Source organism: Emydura macquarii, unplaced genomic scaffold (assembly GCF_026122565.2).
Source record: "Emydura macquarii macquarii isolate MOO-44397 ecotype Brisbane River unplaced genomic scaffold, CSIRO-AGI_Emac_v2 contig_3122, whole genome shotgun sequence".
Taxonomy (NCBI): Eukaryota; Metazoa; Chordata; order Testudines; family Chelidae; genus Emydura; species Emydura macquarii.
In genome coordinates, this window is record NW_027133259.1 from 6,103,577 (window position 1) to 6,124,330 (window position 20,754).

General features: G+C 42.7%; 1 protein-coding gene across 4 annotated transcripts in view; it reads left to right on the top strand.

Moving 5' to 3' along the window:
• TSPAN11 (tetraspanin 11) overlaps nt 1-20,754 on the top strand; it is a 113,996-nt gene that overhangs the window by 23,509 nt on the left and 69,733 nt on the right. For all 4 annotated transcript variants that reach the window (XR_010916787.1, XM_067531037.1, XM_067531038.1 and 1 more), the window contains exon 3: nt 11,511-11,702. Coding sequence is in view for 3 of the 4 variants with exons in the window: in XM_067531037.1 (XP_067387138.1) it covers nt 11,511-11,702 (192 nt within the window). In the remaining variant the exon portion in view is untranslated. The remainder of the gene's footprint in view (nt 1-11,510; nt 11,703-20,754) is intronic.

Genomic DNA, 20,754 nt, shown 5'->3' on the forward strand with positions numbered 1-20,754 from the left:
ATTTGTATTGGACCACATCTTTTGAAGCATATCAATAGAGTTTGGACCAGTTTGGACCACACCCTAATAGAGATTGTCTGCTGGACACATCCCCTCCCATGCGCAGTCACGTAGACTTCTCCCATTCCCATTTTTGCAACATCTCTGTGGCACAGGCAGCAGTATTTACATGGAGCAGTAATACAAAAAAAAAAGAGCCAGTTTCTGATCTCTGTTACACCAGAATAAAGTCCACTGAAGTCCGTGGGCTTACTCTTAATTTACAGTGGTGTAAGTGAAATCAGAATCTATCCCGATTTTTAACATTAGTGTGAAGCATAATTTGCTCTTTAAAAAAAAAAGTTGCAGTAAAGCTCCTGGGTGCTTGCACGAGCAGATGGGAGCAAGGAGGAGGAACCAGTGACTCATGTGACCTGGCAGTTCTAAGGATCACCACCAAATGTTCCACGTACCATCAGCAGTCCACTGTTCTCACTGCATGGGAACCATTGACCTAGCTGTTAATCGCTTTATTGGACAGGTTGTAATTGTACATGTTACAACTGGGAAAACCTTCCTGAGCATAGTTTATAATAATAATAGTCAATAAACTACTGTGGGGAGATGCTAAGCTCTTCAGAGTAAAAGTGGAAGCTAGCTTGCCTTTCTAAACCTAATTTTGCCCCTCTCCAGGGTTTGACAATGTTGAAAGCTCTTTGTACAGACAGCATTTTCGTACAACTCTCTTCTTTTCCCCCATGTGCACACTCATGCGTACACATATCCAAATTCGGAGTGACTTGAAGGAGTTACGTTCATTTTGCACAAACAAACGATTCCCAGTTTGTTGCATCTTACACTATTTTGGCCCTACTGATACTCATTTTCTGACGAATGCACCCTCAGTGTGCAACTTATCTCCTTGTTTGGGTCACTGGCCAATTTACCCCAAAGCTTACAGTAAAAACTGAGTCATAGGACAAAATGTGGAATACATTTCATTCTAATTTTTTGCAAATCTTTCAAATCTAGGTTATATCTCTGTGCTTTCTGACACCTTTGGTATTGCTAAAATTGTCTTGCTAACTCATTTACATGAATTAATGCATAACTTCTCCCTTTCACGTCAGTTGCACACCACACACAAAAATTAGCTGTGGGCAATGCACTTGAAATCTGTAGTTAATATTCCGGAAAGCCTTTTATAAAAGTCAAGCCATACTGAAACAAATATAATGCCATTGGGAGGAGAGGAGAGGAGAGGAAAGGGTTTGGGAGTAGCTTAGCTTTGTGGATAGTCTGTGTGGTCATTGTTAATAAGATTTTTCCACTGGCATTCATATGTGAGATTATAATGATGCCTAATCAATAAAAATACAAATTGTTACTGAAGTAATTCAGCAGTACTTCTTCCCTGGCAGAGCTGTTGTGTTCCAGGTTTCTTTCCAAATGTGTATTTACTTGTCTTCATACTAATAATCTTCTGGGTTCACTATATTTCTGTCCAGACAGGTGCCTGGATCTGGGTTTATGTATATACTTGTGTTGTTTGTAGATATGCCTCTATACAATATTTTAATAACAGTTTGAGGGTGCTGCTTTTTTGCAAGATAATAATCTTGTCTTAGGCTAAAGAAACTTAAAGCCAAATGGCAAAAGAATTTATTATCTGAGAACTTTATTAGCCTGGGATATCCTTAGTACTCAGTCAGCAGGGACAATCCTGAAGTAATTATTATTAACGTAGTCATATGTGTTTGCCAGCTGCTTATCCCTGTGCTCTGACTGGATACTGGTCTCAGAACTTTCTATCCATGTGCTCATAACAAAATTGGCCATCTCAGCTTCTGGCTTCTCCCATCCTGTCACCTCACCTAACTCAGCCTCCCTTCTCTTTGAGAAAGTTTGGGGATCACAGATGGCTTCTTGCCCCATGGCACTGCCTTTGACTCTTGTCAGTGTCCATCCCTACATGTCTTCCAGCCCTAGTAGCTAGCTAGTAAGTTTGTCAACCAGCTAGCATGTGTCTGATAAATATTTCAAACCCTGGTTCAGTGCCTAGGGATGCTGCTTTGGTGGAGATGGTACCGTAAGTGGAGCATCCTTTCTTTGTAAGGGGAATTGTCCTAAATCTGCCCTATAGCTGCTGGTGGGAAATTCCTGTGTATGTGTAGTCTTGGTATACAGAACTGCAGATGCAGCATTTCTACTGGGATTCTGACACAGCCCATGTAGTTTGCAGTTCTAGTTAGGCCCAGAATTTTCCCTCATATCTAGCAGAGTGAGCTTGAGTGTACTGTTGAATAGTTATTGCAGGAATATAATAGAAGAGCAATGAGCATCTTGAGGCATGTTTATGGTGTAGGATGCATGCAGTGCTCTTTCTCTGCGTGATCTTGTTGACCTTCTGAAGCTTCCTAATGTTTTATAGTGATGTTGATCCCTGTGTAGTTTACAATATGGCCTATCCTGTGTATGCCGTGGAATATCTGGATTGGCTTCTGATTATTATAAAGTTTGTTTTTGGAAGATCATTATATTGCCTTTCCCTTGATTTTAAGAACTCTGTGCTGCAGCATGTCTCAATCAGATAGGTGAGCGGAGGCACTGCGGGGTAATCTGCACTTAGCAAGCATTGCCCTGTGAGATTGTCTCGTGTTAGCCCTGTATTTGGGAACTGTTTACAGGAAGACTCATTGAGGCATAGGTTTCACAGGGAGTGGCTGAGCCTTCATCTGTGGGGATGTCCGCATGGCAACTGGAGTAGATTTATCCAAGCTCGCTGTAGTCTAGCCAGCATGAGGACCCATAGCAGTGAAGCTGCAGCATCATGGGCTTCAGTGGAGGCTGTACAAACCTGCCTGGGACCAAGGGTACTTAACTGAGCCACTAGCCCCCACTGTCGTCTGTGCTGCTATGGCTTCACTGCTCTTGGTACCCAGGCTTCTAGATTAAAGGTAGCTCAGGTATGTCTCCGCCTGCTGCAGTCATGCCTCCGGTGTCTTACTCCTCTTTCTTGGTTGCTTATTTGGTTTTGTCCTGCAGGGTTGATGGTTAGTGACATAGATTGAATCGTGTCATGTGTTTTGTCTTCCCCCTGCAGTTCCATTTTGACTCAGTTTGAAGCATAGCCGTAGGTACCAGACTGAGTGAAAAGCTTTCTTAAAGGCTTAGAAGAGGCAAATCTTTCTCATCCCTGCCCATCCTCCCCATTTTTGTTAGTAAGTGCCTCATTCATTCCTTCTCAGCCAGGCAGCACTTTGGCACCAAACTGTAATTGTTAATACTCTGGTCTTAGTTCACACTGAGGAGAAGCTGCTATATCTCTTCCATTAACATTTTGTTTACGGTCTACTTATCATATATATTCTCAGACATCATTCCCTCTGGTCATTGCTTCTAGAAAATTTGCATTTATTTACCATAATTCCTTCAATTCCTGTCCCCAGTTACTGGAAGACTCTATCCTATGGGGCAGTTTTAATCTCTTTTTCAGGAACAGATGCACATGATGAAAAAAGTGGATTGAGCGAAGAACCTTTCCCCATCATAGCTAATCCACAAAAACATTATTAAATCATCTGGTGAACTACATGGTCCCTCTGGTCTACAAAATTTATCCTTTTGGCAATATCCACTATTGAAACATCTGCTGAAATACCAGTTCATGCCAGTATCCCTGCAGGACCTGACGATCCAGGCCTTCTTAAATTTATTAAGAGTCGGAGTTGGCAATTAGGATAGCAGCAGTTTTGTACTGTTACTTCACAAAGACCTCTGAAGGGAGCCTTGAAAAACAGAGGCATACCTGGGGACCCCCTTAGGAAGTAATACCAAACAGCCTGCTACATACTTGTATTTCCATTACGTTCAACAAAAACTTAGACATGTGGGGCCTGATCCGTTGCTCGTTGAAGTCAATGGAAAGGCTCCCATTGATGACTTCAGTGAGCATTGGATCTGTCTCAGGATTTAGTGAACTCTTTCAGACTTAACTTAAAGTGAATGTTAAAAGAGGGGATGAGTGTTGAAAGTGTGGAGCAGTTGTGGGGGTCCTAATTGCCCAAGAAGTGGGACTTTTGGAGATATGCGTATGCAACCCACGCCTGCTTGGCAAAGTTCTGGGATTTTTCAGTGTTAACATAATCAATAGCTCTTTTCTATTCACACTGGGTTCCCTCTGTCTCAAAGTGTCACAAAAGTATCTTGCATTTTCCTATTAAATCTTGCCAATTATTTTCTCTTTAGATTGACTGTTTATTTTAAAAAATTACTCCGTCAATGAAAAAGTGCACCCTTTTGGCCTGCATTCGTAAAGGTTAAAAAGAGTTGCCATGGAAATCATTGCATTAAATTACTTGGGTCATTGTGTAGAATGTATGTCTTTATATTCAATGGACTATGGCCCTAACACAGTCAGGTATTTAAGCAAGTGCGTAACTTTAACCATGTAAACAATCACATTGATTTCAGTGAATATATGGATGTCCATGGTGCTATATCAATTTACACCAGCTGAGGATCTGGCCCAGTAACATAGTTCAGGACCATCCCCTTCTGTTCTGGAGTAACTACAGTGGATCACAATGCAATTCTTAAACTTGTTGCCTACAGAGTAAATTACCCCCTTGCTCAGCAGGTGAAAAGAACCCCAGATGCAGATCCATTGTGCAATGGGTGAGGGTAAGTTTGTGAAGCCCTATTCCTTGGGGACTCCTTGTGCAGCATCATGCAAAGGCATGCGGGGATGGGAGGAGTGTGGGGCCAGAAGATTAGGCGCATTGTGCATCCCCAGATCCATGTGTAACAAAGTGGAGATGTTCTTGGAGTTTTCTCCGAGTGCTGTGCGTGTGCCTCAGTTTCCCCATATGTTACTCCTGTATTTCGGTGATGGGACTTGGGTGTGTGATCATTGCAGAGGCCACTAGAGGGCGGACAGGCCTTCCCCAGCCACAGGTATGCAGATCATAGCCAGACCCCTTTGCCCTCTTGAGTCAACCAGCTGGAAGAGGTGGTAACAGGCTGCGGCAGGCGGAGACAAGGAGGTGTGGCCCCCTTGCCCAGGAAGCAGGCAAAGGACTGGGGAGGGGCGAGGGGATGGGTGGGGGGGGGGGTGGATGGCTGAAAAGGCCACTCAGTCCCCCATAAGGGGGCTCGTGAGCAGGCCCTGAGAATGGGCTCTGAGGCTCCCTATTTGGGTGCTGCTGTAACTTCTAATTAAGCTGCTAACAAAGTCTCTCTGTGCTGTGATCCTGAGAACTAATAAACCTTTCTGATTTCCACGCTGGCTGTGAATCGCTTCCGACTGCAAGGCGGGGTGCATGGCCCCTTTGGGGGCGTGTAGGCGCTCCCCAGGGTCCCGTCCAGAGGGACTCGTAGGGGGAGCTCAGGCGGAGCAGGGGTGCTGAACGCTCCGAGGCCAGAGTCAGGAGGCGGCTGCACTGCTGAGTGAGGAGTCGCCAGGGAGCACACTCCGAGCACTGGAGTCTTGACTGGCTTCACCCCGAGTGGTTCCCGAGCACTGCGTCTGTGGGACTCCGTCACCCCTTGCTTCTGCAAAGTGCATTGGGAGGGTAGACTATTTCAGCTGCTGAGCTAAAGCAATCTCCATGAAGCCATGCCACAGCCTGATGGGAAGACTCCTTCCTCATCCGCTCTGCCCAGTCCAGCGACTCATCCTGGTGCGGAGGATTTGACTTACAGTGCCCTTTCATGTCCGTGCGTTTTAGAAACTATGGATCATTACAGAAGCTTTTCTGAGCCATAAATAGGCAAAGTTTACGTTTTGACCTTCAGTAGGTTTGACACGACATCACCCCCAAGAGGCATAGAGCAGAGATCTGTAGCATGAACACACACAACGAAAAGTCCTTAAGACTTCCGACAGAAAAGTGAGACCCACTGAAAGAACCACATTGGCAAATCTGGGGGTCGTGCTACTCACAGAGGCATTCAAGAGATCACGGGAGACACAAGACTTGAGACCGGGAAAATTCTTCTCTGGGGGAAGCATGGCAAATGTTCTCAGATACGCTGTTTACAGAGAAAACGACATCATATTTCCAATGCCTGAGGTAAATCTCCTCTGAATGCTTGGTGTGAGAGGCAGTTTTAGCTAACGCTGCTGGAGTTTGCATAGTAGTCTCTCAGGAAATTGAGTTGAGCTATATTTAGCATAGCAGTTATAACGGTTAATATTTTGAATGCTAGTCATGGGTTGAAGTGTGCGCAGGGTTCCTAGGTGGGGGAGAGATTACCTAACAGAATCTAAAGGTCTTCCTTTGCCGCCACAGGATACAAGCAACTCCCCTGGAAATCAGTGGGAGGATCAGGCCCTCAGGGTGAAGTGAGGTGGGATTCTAGTTCAGGCGATAGCTGAGACATTTTCAGCTTGTAGGGGAAGGCAGCAGCTGTGATCTGTAACCTGTGGGCAAAGTGGGGTGGAGGAGAGAAGGGTGTCCAGAACAGTGCAAAGAAGGGAGAATAAGACACAGCTCTCTTTGCTCTCCCTCCTGAAAGATGGCAGCCACCAGGATGTTGTAGCCCCCTGTTGTCTCCCACCTTATACTTAGACTGGAAACTCTTTGGGGTGGGGCTCTCTCTTTGGTCTGTGTTTGTACAGCACCTAACACAATGGGATGTGGATCCATGGCTGGGGCTCCTAGGCGTTATGGCAGTGCAAATAAATAACAATTAAAATAGTTAACAATAAAGATTACAATCCAAAAGGTGTTTAAGATCATCTGTTTTTTTTTTTCTTTTGAATGTTAGGATCTTCAGTTTTTACTACAAATTCATCTATTTATGCAGCCCTTGTTTAATGTTGAAGTTTCCCTTTAAACAACCCCAAAAATAAGAATAGTCCCTCAAATGTGCTGAGATTTAAGGTGAATCTGTGCCCTAACACGACCCCTGGGTATAGCCTACCCGATCCCATGTGCTAACTCTGTCGACAAGTGCATTGTTCTCCTTTAAATCTCTCCTTAAAACCCACCAATGCCAGGCTGCCTACAAAACACTTGAGAATGGCTGGGCAGCTGCGTGGGAGGGGCAAGGAAGGATTGCAGCTTATTTTGCTGTTCAGATCCGTCTCACTGTCCCCTTGTGCTTCCCTCTGTCTGATTCTTGTGTCTACTTATTGTCTCGTTTTGTAATTGGATTGTAAGATCTTTGGGGAAGGGACCAACTTTTTGTTACAAGCATGTCCAGTGCCAAGCGGAATGGGCTCCCTCATCCCTGCTTGGTGCCTCAAATAGTACAAATAATAAATAATAATTAAAGTGTCCTCTTCATGAGGCAGGAAAACCAATAGCCTCTACTTCTGGCAAAGTGCTGCACCTGAGTTCAACCAAATCCCACTAACAAAAACAAATGTGAATAATAGCCATGGGGTAGCTAGACAATAGCATCTTCCTGTGCCCTAGTCATCCTATCTTCTTGCGAACTCCTGCTCAAAACTCACTCCCTTTGCCTTGCACTTCACTGTAGACATTGCTCCTCTGCTATCTGCTACTATGATCTACTAGCTATCATCTACTGCTATGAGAATTCACAAAATTTGCTCTCGCTAGCACATGGCTCTCATTATTTTTGTTTTATCCCTCGACCCTCCTTTCCCTAGCCCTTTCTTTGTCTGCTATCTTAATTACATTGTGAGCACTTTGTGGAAGGGAATGTTTCTTTTTTTTAATCTCTGTAAAGGTACGTGCAAAGCTACGGTGCTGCATCGATCAATCTTGCAAAATTCTACTTTATCAGAGTGAGTCACCCTGGGTTGGTTTTTTGTTTGTTTTGGATGAGGCATAATTATTTTGGGGAATGGCTGAGTAAAATATCACTGATTTTTCTCATTAGTATCCCTCCACACAATCTGGCAAAGGATAGACAAGTAGATTTTGAGCCTGGGCTAGTTCATTTTCATGGCAGCTTTGCTATGCTGCAAATGCTTATTGATGATTGTAAGCCCAGTCCCAGGAGGGGCTGAAGAGGAGGAACTAGCTGAGTGCTTTTCTTCCCACAGATCCCTCCCCTTTCCTTCCATCAATGGGTGGCGTTTGCTCCTTCTCTTCTGTGGAAACCTCACATGTCCATTGTCATCTGCTTGTATCCATTTAAATCCATGAAATTAAACTAGTGTAAAATTGGTAAGAGAGGAGAATCAGGCCCAGTTACTGTGTCCAGTTGAAACTGCAGAAGGAATTTAGAGAAGCAGAATATAACTGTCCAGAGTAGAAATTGGTGACCTCATCACAATTGCAGTTTTTAATTATTTGTTGTTCGTGCTTATCTTAGCACCTAGTAACCCTAGTCATGGACCAGGACCCTTTTATGCTAGGCACTAAGCAAACATAGAACAAAAAACCAGTCCCTGCCCCTAAAAGCTCATAAGTGTAATACAGTAGATAGGAGATGGATACAGGCAGACAGGGGAGTACAAGGAAACAATGAGATGATATTAGTCTTAGCACAACTGCTGCCTAACTGTTGTCAAGCTTTCTGTTGCCAGGAGAGTTTGGAGGATGGAACTGAAGGTGAATAATGAAGTTGTTCTGTGGATGTTTACAAGGAGCTCCTCCCAAGTGTGAAGGGCAGCATAGAAGGAGACACAAACATACTTGTTTGAAAGTTTTACAAGTGGGAGATGGAGGCTGGCGTCATGGGCTTATCGAAGGCAGGAATCGACATTTTGATAATGAGTAGGTGGAGATAGGCCATGAAGGGCCTTGACAATGAAGACAAGTATGTTATGATGCAATGCTGAAGAGGGATGCAAAGAGAGGAGTGAGGTGGGCTAGGGATATCATCTCTGAATGGATATGAGTGAGGCAAGATTGCATTTGTCACGGCCAGATAAAAGAATGTTGTAGTAATCGAGATATGAGATGATAAGGGCTTGGACAAGAGTTTTAGCTGGGTGGATGGACAGGAAAGGCCATATCCTAAATCTGCTTTGTAGAATGAATCTACAAGATTTAGACATAGTCTGGATGCAGACCTAGAGAGAGATCTCAGTTGCAAATAATGCCGAGGTTGTGGGCCCATATGAGGGACAGGATGGTGTCCACAGTTGTTGAGAAAAGAAGTGTGAGGAGGTCTTGGAGGGGAAGATTAAGAGCTCTGTTTTACTCACGTTGAGCTTGAGCTGATGAGAAGATATTAGAGAGACAGGCCAAGATTTTATTGTGGACAGAAGACAGGTCTGGAGATCTGAGAGTCATTAGCACAGAGATTGTAGCTGCATTTGTGTTTGTAGATGAGATTATTCAGAGAGAAAATACAGAAGAAGAAGAGAAGGGGACCAAGACAAAGCCCCGTGGTGAGTGGGTGAGTTGAATCAGCACTGCAGGTTGAATGAAAAGATGAGGGCGAGGAAACATGCAACTAAGTGGTTAGATGGGTCATCAATATGAAAGAGGAAGTCACCGAGGCTGAGTTTGGGAAACTGTGAGGAGAGGAAGACAGAGAGCCAGGAGTCAAAATCCAAGAGAAATGCTGATGGGGAGGAGTTGGGCATATGGTAGAGATGGGCATGGAGGAGGAGAGAAGAGTTGGATTCATTGCCGTTCAAAAGAGGAGAAAGAGTGGGAAGGAACAGAAGAGAAGCCCAGCACCCCCTTCATGGCCTGATCCAGGACAGAGTGTGGAGATGTAGAGGACTCCATAAAAGAATGAAGCTGCGAAGGCAGTGTCAGATGCAGGGGTCCAGGTTTCTGTGAGGGCTGGGAGCTGGAGGGAATGAGATATGAGGTGGTTGTGGATTGTTGTGATCTTTTTGGATATGGAGTGGGAGTTCCAGAGGTAGCAGGAGAAGCAGGGAAGGAGGAGAATGGGTGTGATTTTTAGGAATGGTGGCACGAGATGAGTGGAAGTGGTGGCAAGGATGGATGTAGGAGATAGAGACAGTGGAGATGGAGGGAGGGCTAGGAATAGGGCAAATGTCACCAGACATTAGGAGAAGGAGATAAAGGAAGGTGTGGATGTGGGATCTGTACTTGTGCTGGTGGGAGGATGGGGGAGAGTTGGTTGGAGGGGGGAAGAGGAGCAGAAAGAGCTGATGGGAATTGTAGAGGGCTGAGGGTAACTAGGATGTTTGTTTTACCTTCTTGTTCTCTGCCTGTGATTGACCATTTGGAGTACAATAGACGCATTGTCAGACAGCAAACTGCTAAAATACACTAGGAAGGACAATATTATTGCAGTGGGGAGAGTGGATAGTTGGACATCATTTAAACAAAATATACTCTATTGTTGCTTATGAGTGTTAGCCAACACTGCGCTACTTAGAGCTGCATTGCACAACAGACACGTCTTGTGGAACTTCAATGTGTTCTGCAGTGCACGGTTTTGTGGAATAGTTTTCCCAGCTGTTAGCTTTTCTTTCTCACTACACCCTAAGTACTACTTCATAGTAAACACTGTTCTAATGATTTTAATCACTCAGTTGTCTAACCTGCACTCTATAGTTTTAAGGGGCTTGGAAAACAAACTGCTTAACTTTTAGTGGATTGGTAAGTAAACATCATTGGGATTAATCTGTTTGTTGGATTTGGGGGGAAGCATATATTTGGGCTAGGGGGTATTCTACTGGGGAAAAATTGAGGTTCTGTAGCAAAGAGAGGATGGGCCATTTAGGGACTCAGGCCGAGCTGATTGTCATTTGAATACTACTATATGACCCAAAGAACAGCAGCAGAATGAAGTCAGTCTGTTTATTCATAAATACACAATAGGTAGGTGCTCAGATACCGTGATATGGGTTCAGAATGAAAAAAGAAGATTAGATTATTAGAATAAGTCTATTATTGAATCTATTTGACCATCTCTAATAATAAAAATAACATTAGGTGCTGATCAATTACGTCCGTTCCTGCGTTGCTGTTACTAGCAAGGAAGGAATTGAAATAATAGACTGACATCTAATCTCGTCACGGTGGTGCTGATGTTGTTTCCGTTTCCTGACACAGTGTCCCATTCTGCAAGTGTCACCCCTCTGCCAATCAGTAACAGAAATCCAAGGCTTTGCAGGTCAACTTTGCGGTGGAGGACAAAACAATGGCGTGGAATCTGGTTATATACTAAATGTAACTTACTTTATTTACACCTGTCCACCTTCCCTGAAATGATATAAGTCAAACAGTATGCAGGATAATCTCCTCTTGACTAGGAATTTTAGGATAACACCAGTGCCCAATTCCCAGGAAGCAACTTTGTTTCAAGAATTGCCTCTGATTAGAAGCCAGAGCAGACAGCGAACTCTCCTGTTACTCACTCCCAAAGTTGCTTCTGCACAAAACATTGTACAACTGAAAACTAGCAGCCAATGCATAATGTCTTCCTAAGAGTCAAAACTTGCTTGCACACTAAGAACGTGGAAGACTGTGTAACAGCGCTATCTGATGATGCCTGCCATAACATTATTTATTAGAGCTACCCAGGTAGCTAAAAAACGGATTAAGCAAGATACATGTTCTAACTGCCAGAGTTAAGTATTTCAAAGTGTGGCTTCACCATCTGCATTTCCTTCTCCTCAGGTGGGTGGTGCTGCAGTGATGGCAGTTGGCACATGGACACTGGTTGAAAAAAGTGACTCTCTGAATATCCTGGCATCTAGTACATTTGCCGTGTCTGCATACATCCTGATCTTTGCAGGAGGTCTTGTGATGATTACAGGTTTCCTAGGATTCTGTGCAATCACCAGGGAACAAAGGAGCTGTCTTTCCGCAGTAAGTAACTGGATTTTTTGTTCAACGGAAGCAGACTCTTACTAATAAAAATCTAATAATCCCTTTATTTAAGAAAGAAGGGCAGATACAGCATTCTGCTAGTGCCTTTACTTGGCCTGAAGGTAGTATGTGGTCTGAAGAATTGTGTCATTTACCAAACAAGCAACATCTTTTGAGGGAGGCTTGCCAAACATTTTGTTTTGTATTTGTGATGTAATTCAGAAGCTGGATATCCATCAAATAAAATCAGCTAAAGCAACTTTTAGCAATTTTATCGAATTAAGGTGGGTTTCAGTTTGGCTCTAAAGTTACTGGTGCAAATGGACACAAAGGGCCTTCAGAAAAGTGCTGACTGCCACACCATAAACTCAGATCTGGTCTACACTTACCTTCAAATTCGGCGGCAATCGATGGGAGTTATGCAAGCTACGCAGAGTAGTTTGCATACCTCCTGTTGACTTCGTAACTCCTCTTCTACGTGGCATCTTCATTGTGCTGCACCACTTGAGGGGGTGGTTTTAACGTGTTGACTTCTGGATTGATTGAGTGAGTGGTCAGTGAAGACCCGCTCAATCGATCCAGATAGATCGATCTGACAGCGGCAAATTTGCTGCCGTCAGTGAAGACGTACTCTTAGTGTTGAGTGACAGGGCAAAAATTGCAACTTCTTACTCATCTGATTTGCTCCCTGTTTTTATTCAAAACTTCCATAACGAAAGCGTTTGTATTGCTTTTTTTGCTTCTATTCACCCTGCAGAGCTAGCAGGGCAGAGGGACGGAGCTGGAATCTATTCTGGCTTGTGCATTATTAATGGACTTATTTACTAAATGCCAGTTAAATAGACAGTTGGTTGCAGCCTGGCAAACCCATTGGAGACAAAGGAACTGCCCAGTTTCACTGGGGGCATGGTCTGAAGACAATGAGTTACACATATTCATTGAAGTCAGAGGCAGTGGAAGCTCTCTTTGACTGGGGGACTGAGGTGCATAATGAAACCTAAAGGTACTAAGCATAGGGAGTGAGGAGAGTCGGGGCAAAGCGAGGAAGGTAGGGTGGGAGCTCTGCATGCTGAGTGAGGGATGCTACTGAGACTTGATGGAGGGAGGTAAGCCAGCTCCAGGCTGGGAAGGGGGGTCCAGGTGGTTCTCGTCCCTCTTGCCATGGGTATCCGCTCCCAACCCAGCCACATCACCCCAGTGTTTACCTAGTCCAATCCCAGACACCGCAGTTGCCCTTCCAGCCCCTCAGGGTCTCAGTCTTGCCTCCAATTCGAGCAGCTGTGGAGCCCCACCCTGCCTGAGTGGTCTGAGCATATGCAGTATGTGGAAGATAGCCACACACGCCTGCAGTGTACAGGGAACATTGTTTCCCAGAATGCGTAACAAAACAACTCGCGTAATAAGAATGGTGCACAGGGGATCAGCCCCCCATGATATTTCCATTGATGGTATACTTGCTGCCCCCCACTCTTCCCCAGTTCTGCCACCCATGATTGAAGTCATAATTGGGCCACCAGAACCTCTATTACTGATGATGTGCAAGAAACAAGAAACCTAACTTGACTGTCAGATCCTAGGCTGAATTTGCAGGACGGGTAGTTAGAAAAACTACTTTTTACTTGCAGACAGAGCACGTTTGCCTGGAGTCGCTGAGAGGCCAAACACGTGGTGCCCCACGATGCCATTGTCACAGAATCCGTTTTTAGAGAGAAACCACGGTTTAAGAGCTGATGTTCCTGGTGGAGGAATATAAAAGGAAATTAGCAGTTTATAGAAGTGATTTAAGCACCAAGTCAGACATGGACCTTGGGCTGGCTGTGAGCACAGCGTGAATGTCAACCTAGAACTAAAATACTTTAGTAGAAATGTATCTAGCAGTCTCTGTGCAGTTTGTGAGGTAGACTCCTTGAAGTGTAGGACTGGAAGGGACCTCACGGCCTCATCTAGTCCAGTCCCCTCCACTCAAGGTAGGACTATGTAATAACTAGACCATTCCTGACAGGTTTTTGTCTAACCTGTTCTTAAAAACTCCAATGACGGAAAGTCAGCAATCTCCCTAGGCAATTTGTCCCAGTGCTTAATGACCCTGACTGGAAGTAACATTGAAATAACATTGAAATGGTTATTGATATTTTTTGTTTACTGATAATCTTCTCGATAATGTTTTTGATCTAGTTTGCTGGGGGAAAATTGGGAGGGGAAGGCGGAGGAAATCATTCAGGGAAAAAAGTCAACTATGTAGATTTGGGGGCAATCATTTTTGGGAAAAAGCCTTTTTTTCTGTGATTAATTTTGTATTGATTTTTGTATAAAACAGACAATGAAAAGTAGAAAAAGGTGAATGACTTATAGATTGTATATGTTTCCACATACTGCACATTTCACAGGATATCCATAGAATTATGCAATTTTACAATTTATCAAATCTGCAAGACCAGATAACACAAAACCAGACAACATTACACAGATATAACAAGCCGGGTGCCGGTAACAGTAATAAAATAGGAGAAGACACATGAATAGGCAGAAAAGGAAAGGAGGGAACTGGGGGCGGGGACAGGGGAGCCATTAGGGGGAATGGAGGTCTCATATTATTTGAGCTATCATCACTTTTTTCATCCAAATGTATCTAGAAATGGGGTTCAATTTTTTTCAAATTCATATGACTGCTTTCTCCAGTGATAAACTATTCTCTCTTTGACTGTTACATTTTGTTTGAAAAATGTTGGGCAACTCTAGCTTTGAGTGATTAAGTTCTGAGTAAGGACTTCCAGTTTAGATTCATTGACTTCACGGGGGTTTGAAAGTGCTCAGAAACTCTCAGGAATCACGTCCTATGATTGCGTCCATGAAATGGCTTCAGTTAGATGCAGGGGTTCCACTGTAACAGCTTGAAAATAAGTATGGTGAATTGGAAAAGGCGAGCCAAATATGTCATGCTGTGACTATTTTAACTATAAGGCCATTAATCATGCTTGATTACATATCGTTATCTGAATAAGAAGGGTTGTATAGCAGCAGTGGCCTAAGAATTTGTACAGTCATTGCTTTCAGATACACAATTGAATCTAAATCTGAAACTTTTTGTCTGCTAAAATGATGAAAGTGCTTAAGGGAAGATTTAGATTATGCTTTTTTCCTAATTGGGTGCACTCAAACCGGATTTTCATCAAACTATTTTATTTATAAATGTTTATTCATTAGTACTTCCTTATCACTTTTCATTCATAGAACTCCAAGTGCATCACAAAGTGGGGGGAGTATATCCTCCCCATTTTTAAGGTGGAGCCGCTAAGACACAGAGCAGAGAACTGACTTTCCTATGATCTCACAGCAAGTCAGTGTCAAAGCTGGGAATAGAACCCAGGTCTCTTGACTTCTCATCCTGTTTTACTACTCATTAAGCTAAGATTTCTCTCTGTCCCAGCAAGATATTTAAAGTGTTATTTGCACATATTAGTTTTGAAATCCCTGACACAATCAGGAACTGTATCAATTGCAAAACCAAAAATGTATGTGTAAGCGACTCTCTTAAATGTAAAAAGAAGCGCAGAGGCATTTCGCAGTATGGAACAGTTATTTAGTTAAATAGTAACTGAGCACTGGTTTTATTTCCCCAGCCCTAAAAAAACCAAAAAATCCTTATATAGAAAAATCATCTTTCATCTCCTTTTCTTTTACTTCCTTGCTCTCATTTCAGATTTGAGCATGGACATATTACCAACACTCTGCTCATTATAAGGAAGATGAACTGATGAAGGAAACCTTGGCTCTCCAGGAGTGCTATGAGCCAAGATAAAATCTATAACTAATATGAGTAATGCATTGTACAAAAAGACGGCCATATGGAGCCATTCATTATCCTTATGCATTTGTTATAACAGGGAGAGAAATGGGTACTCGCCTTAAATGAACCAAATGATATTTCAGCCATTTGCAAGACTACACTGAATAACTATTAAAATGAAAATCATAATGAACATAAAAGCGAATTGCCTCCACTGGATTTTCTCTAGCGAGCAAACATCACATAATGACTGTCAAAAATATATATAGGAAGCTTTATCCATCCGATGAATTGCACCTTTACGCTATGCAAGACTGACACAAATCGTTTGGCAGGTCAGACAAGAGGATGGTTACACCAACATCCTCTAGCTGTTGTAAGTGAGTTTAGGGCTGGTGTCAAGTGCCAGCCTGTTTGACAGCGTGGGAAGCTGAAGTCACCAGGCCACAGAACAGGTAGCAGCTGTGCAAACTTCCCCCATTTTGCCCTGCCAATCTGCCCCAACTTTGTTCTGGAGGAGCCTCTAGAGGCATAACTGTGTAGTTCGCTCTCCATGACCATTCCATCCTGGCCCCCTTTACTGAGAATGCCAGCAAGGATGGCCACTGTTATAGTGGTATAGCTAGGTGGACAGTTGTCCACTGCAAACTGAACTGGGATCGGCTCATTTCAGGTAGGGCACCAGAGAGCCATCAGTCAATAACACCTTTGGTTGGATTTAAAAAGGTGACCTGGAGGTAAAAGACTCATGTAGCTCATTGTTCATTCCTGAGCCATTCAGTCCCCACAATAATCTTTACTGCTATTGAGGACCACATCTTACCACCATAAACACCATGAACTTGCAAGAAGAATTCTTCTAAAGTTCATGGGGCTACTCAATATGAGTAAGGTTGCAGAATCTGTCCCTGAGGTAATACGTTTCATTTTCACAAATCAAGCAACATGTGCTTTCTGCAACCAGACAGATCTTTATCAGCTCTAATAGTGCCAGTTGTGTATTGTTTGACAATGATTGGAGGAGCACATGCTGTATTGCTGTGCAAACCCAGGATTCCACCTAAGGGTGTGTCTACACCACAGTCGCTACAGCAGTATAGCTGTAGCTATGCCCCTGTAGCTCTGTAGTGTAGATGCTTCCCACAGTGATGGAAGGGATTTTTTCATTGTTATGGTTAATCCATCTCTCTGAGAAGCGGTAGCTAGGTTGATGGAAGACTAGCTGCTCTATACCGGGAATTAGGTTGAGCTAACTATGGCATTTGGGGTGTGAAAATTCTCTCAGCCCTGAACTATATAGCTAGGTTGATCTAATTTTTAAATGTAGATCAGGACTGAAACTTCTTTACGTCCCTACAAGAAAAACATTTGGGATTTGTATCCACAAGGAGGCCTATCCACAGGAGTTTATGGTGGGCCATGCTTTGAAGACCCTTCTTCCCCCACATTGAGCCCTGAAGCAGTACATAATTTAAAACTGGTTCAAACCAAAATAGTTGTAACATGGTTTAACTGTCTAATATGAAAGTTGATTTAGCTGCAGTTAAAAATGATTCTGGTAACCCAGAGTAGAAGTGTAAATAGGGCCAAAGGAATGCACCTGCTGGGACGCAGATTTGTAGGATCTCTAGGAGAGGAGCATATTGGCATATTTTATACCTTTCTGGGTATAGGAAAATAATCATAGAAACTTTGGGAAGTCACACATGATAGTGGAAAAGCAGTGCCTCCCTGACTACAATCCTCATCAGCAACTTGGTGACGCCATGCTCTATGTCTTCACAAGCAGTCAGCCTTATGGTGATGGTCAGGGACATCAGAAATATGACTAGATTAGAATGGGATAGAAGTCTAGTGCATGTTGTGGTATTCTAAATAGAAGCTGATGATTAATGACTCTGGAAAACTTTGTGATTTGGGAAAGACACTTAAAAAGTGATATGACAAATTTTAAATTAGTTGTATGTGGTATGGCCCATTACATGTTGTTTGGGAGCATTCAACATAGAATTCTAAAGTAGCCTGATTTTTGATAGTGCAGTTTGCATAACAGGTTTAGAGGTAAACTTTCAGAAGAACGAAGGAAGTAATTTGTGACTAAAATCTCCTCGTGCAAAAATATTGCCAGGAAAAAAAAGTGGAGGTGGGTTGATTTTCAATTAAAAGTCCAAACTTTCTTCAGGAAAACAAGAACAAAACGTTCTTTGTTTTTCAGCAACTAAAAATCGAAAACTTTCTGCCAAAAACTGAAAACTTTTTGTTTCAAGCCAAATGTTTTAGGTTTTGAGCTTTCTCATTAAAAAAAATATCCAAAATGTTTGAGGAAAGCAGAAACTTTCACAAAACTCATTTTGTCAAAAACACAATTTTCCCATTGAAAAAAGCTTCAGTGGAAACATTTTTACCAGCCCTAATTAGTATCTTCATTTTGTACTTACGGTTCATTTGTAGGCACAAATGGAAGTATATGTTGTACCTGTAGTGCACCAGCAATCCTGAAGTTATGATGTGTAAGCACTCAGAGTTGCACCAGCATCTAAATTTGAGGGTCAGATGTTATTAGGACAAAATTCAGACATAAATAGGAGTCCACCCATTTTGGAAATTAGCAGAACTTTATAATATCTGCGATGAAAATCGTGGGGTGGAAAAGGATAGTTTTAAATTGTTGGCCGCAAAGTAATTTTGTTTTAATAGTTACTAAAATGGTTAGTTTAGAGAAACAAGAAAGGGCAGGGCAGCTCTACTACTTGTTCCTCTTATTCCCAACTCAGAGGTGTGGCTCCACTATTTAGTTACTCACTTTGGGGAACACTATGGTTAAAAACAAACAAAATGAGCAGAATTGTTAACCATGGCTATTTTATCATTAAAGAAAGGAAAATAAAAAATATTAGACAAAACAACACACATGGCCAAATACAAATGATAAGCTAGTTATTTATAGTACAATTACTTTTATATGCCTTTTTGTGGAGACCTTTAACAGAGATTACTTTTGAGAGTGGACCACCTCTGTGGGACTTCATTTTTCTTGACAAGTTAACACCAAAATTATTGCAAATTCAATTTTACTATCTTATTAGATACTTAAAACTGTTTTATGGATGGGCAAAGTCATTTGCTTAAGGGCAAGTGAAGCCTGTCTAGTCAGTATTAATATAAACAATGTTACAGAGAAGGGCAACAAAAATGATTAGGGGTACGGAACAGCTTCCCTATGAGGCGAGATTAAAAGGATTGGGACTGGGACATATTGGAAAAGAGATGACTAAGAGGGGATATGACAGAGGTCTAATAGTCATGAACGGTGAGGAGGAAGTGAATAAGGAAGTGTTATTTATCCCTTCACATAACACAAGAACCAGAGATCACCCAATGAAATTAATAGGCAACAGGTTTAAAAAAGACAAAAAGAAGTACTTCTTCACACAGTGCACAGTCAACCTGTGGAACTCGTTGCCAGGGGATGTTGTGAAGGCCAAAAGTATAACTTGGTTCAAAAAAGGATTAGAGAAGTTCATGGGGTATAGGTTCATCAATAGCTATTAGCCAAGATGGTCAGAGATGCAACCTCATACTCTAAGTATCCCTGAGCCTCTGACTGCCAAAAGCGGGGAGTGGATGACTCAGGATGGATCACTTTTAATTGCCTTGTTGTTTTCATTCCTTTTGAAGCACCTGGCATTGGCCACTGTCAGAAGACAGGATACTGGACTAGATGGACTATTAGTCTGACCCCCTCTGACCGTTCTTATGTTCATCTTAGATGTACGTAAGTGCCAACTGGGATTTTCAGAAGTGCCTAGACTCTGTTGATTTTAATGGGCGTTAAGTGCTTGGTTTCTTTTGAAAATCATATTAGACACCTATCCGCATCTTAGATGCCTGTGAAAATCAGGTCATAAGTGTCTGCTGTGGCTTAAGCTGGTTTCCCATTTCCTCCAGTTAATGCTTTGTCTGTGGGTTTATTAATTGTATTATGTACTAGATGTTTAAAACACACAAACCCAGGATCAGTGACTTCCAAAGCTAGGGGCTACGCTCTCTCAGTCCCAAAGATTGTTCTAGCACTTATTTTTGCATGATAAAATAGCAAATTGGAAGCAATGTGAAATTAGCTGATTGGTCACGTTAATCAAATTAGGAATAAATGACATGTTTTCTCCAGTAATGGATGTGCAGAGCAATTTTGGCGCTTTAAAGATGAATTAATCCCACAGGAGTCTGAAAATGTCGTTGGAAAACGTAATGTGTCAAATTGTCTAATTTGATTAGCTTGTTTAAAGTAGTATGGAAAGTGCTGCTTCCTTGATGTAATGTGCATTCTGGAGTGATCTGTTTGGGTGTTGCACACTTGACAAGGACTGTAATGAGTTACACTCGCCAAAGGAAGATGGTGTTTAATCACTGGATGTAGGAAGCTATTTCATCAATGCCCATCAGTTACGTGAACAAACAAACTAATTGTATTGCCATCTCCGGGCAGTCCTCAGAAGGGTAGCTCTGTTCTGAAAAATGGCTTTGTGGAGTTCTGAGAATTTTGTGTCTCAGTGATTCATCATCAGATGTGCTCAGATTACAAACACAAAAGTTTTTTTCTAAGACCCAGCATTTTCAACTTGAAATTTGAGGTGCTCAGTCCTCAATTATGTTGAATTTACACTGGGGGTGAAGGACTGGGGTCCAAAATAGCCTGAATGTAATTGCAGGAACTGAGGATCTGGCAGCTTGCTGTGTGCTTTACCCTGACTGTCCCCACCCTGGCGTACCTGTCCCTATCCCTTCCCAGCCCTGTTTAGCCTTCTATGCCAAGATGACAGGAAGAAATTTCAACTACCCTCTTAGGGGCGCTTTCTGGTTACAATGCAAAACAGCCAGAACTGAAGCCCAGGACCGAACACTGAAAGTCAAGCCCGGGTTGTTTCTGGCTCATGCATCAGCACTGTTCATCAAAGGTTCTGCAGGCCCAGATGCTGGAGTCACTTTGCAATCAGTTATCTTCAAATTCTGTCCTCAGTCACACCGATGTAACCCCATTATCTTTAATAGAATTTTGCGGGTGTAAGTGAGGGCAGAATTTCGCACCAGAGTTGGAATTTGGGTATCAAATCTGTTTGCGGTGCCAGAATAAAATCCAACTTCATCTCTCTGAGCTGTGTTGTCTCTGAAGGGATATCGTGAGTGAAAATGTATTAGGGTCTCCAAAGTAAATAAGTGTTATCTCAACATACGCAGGAAGCAGATGTTGAGTAATAAAGTGCT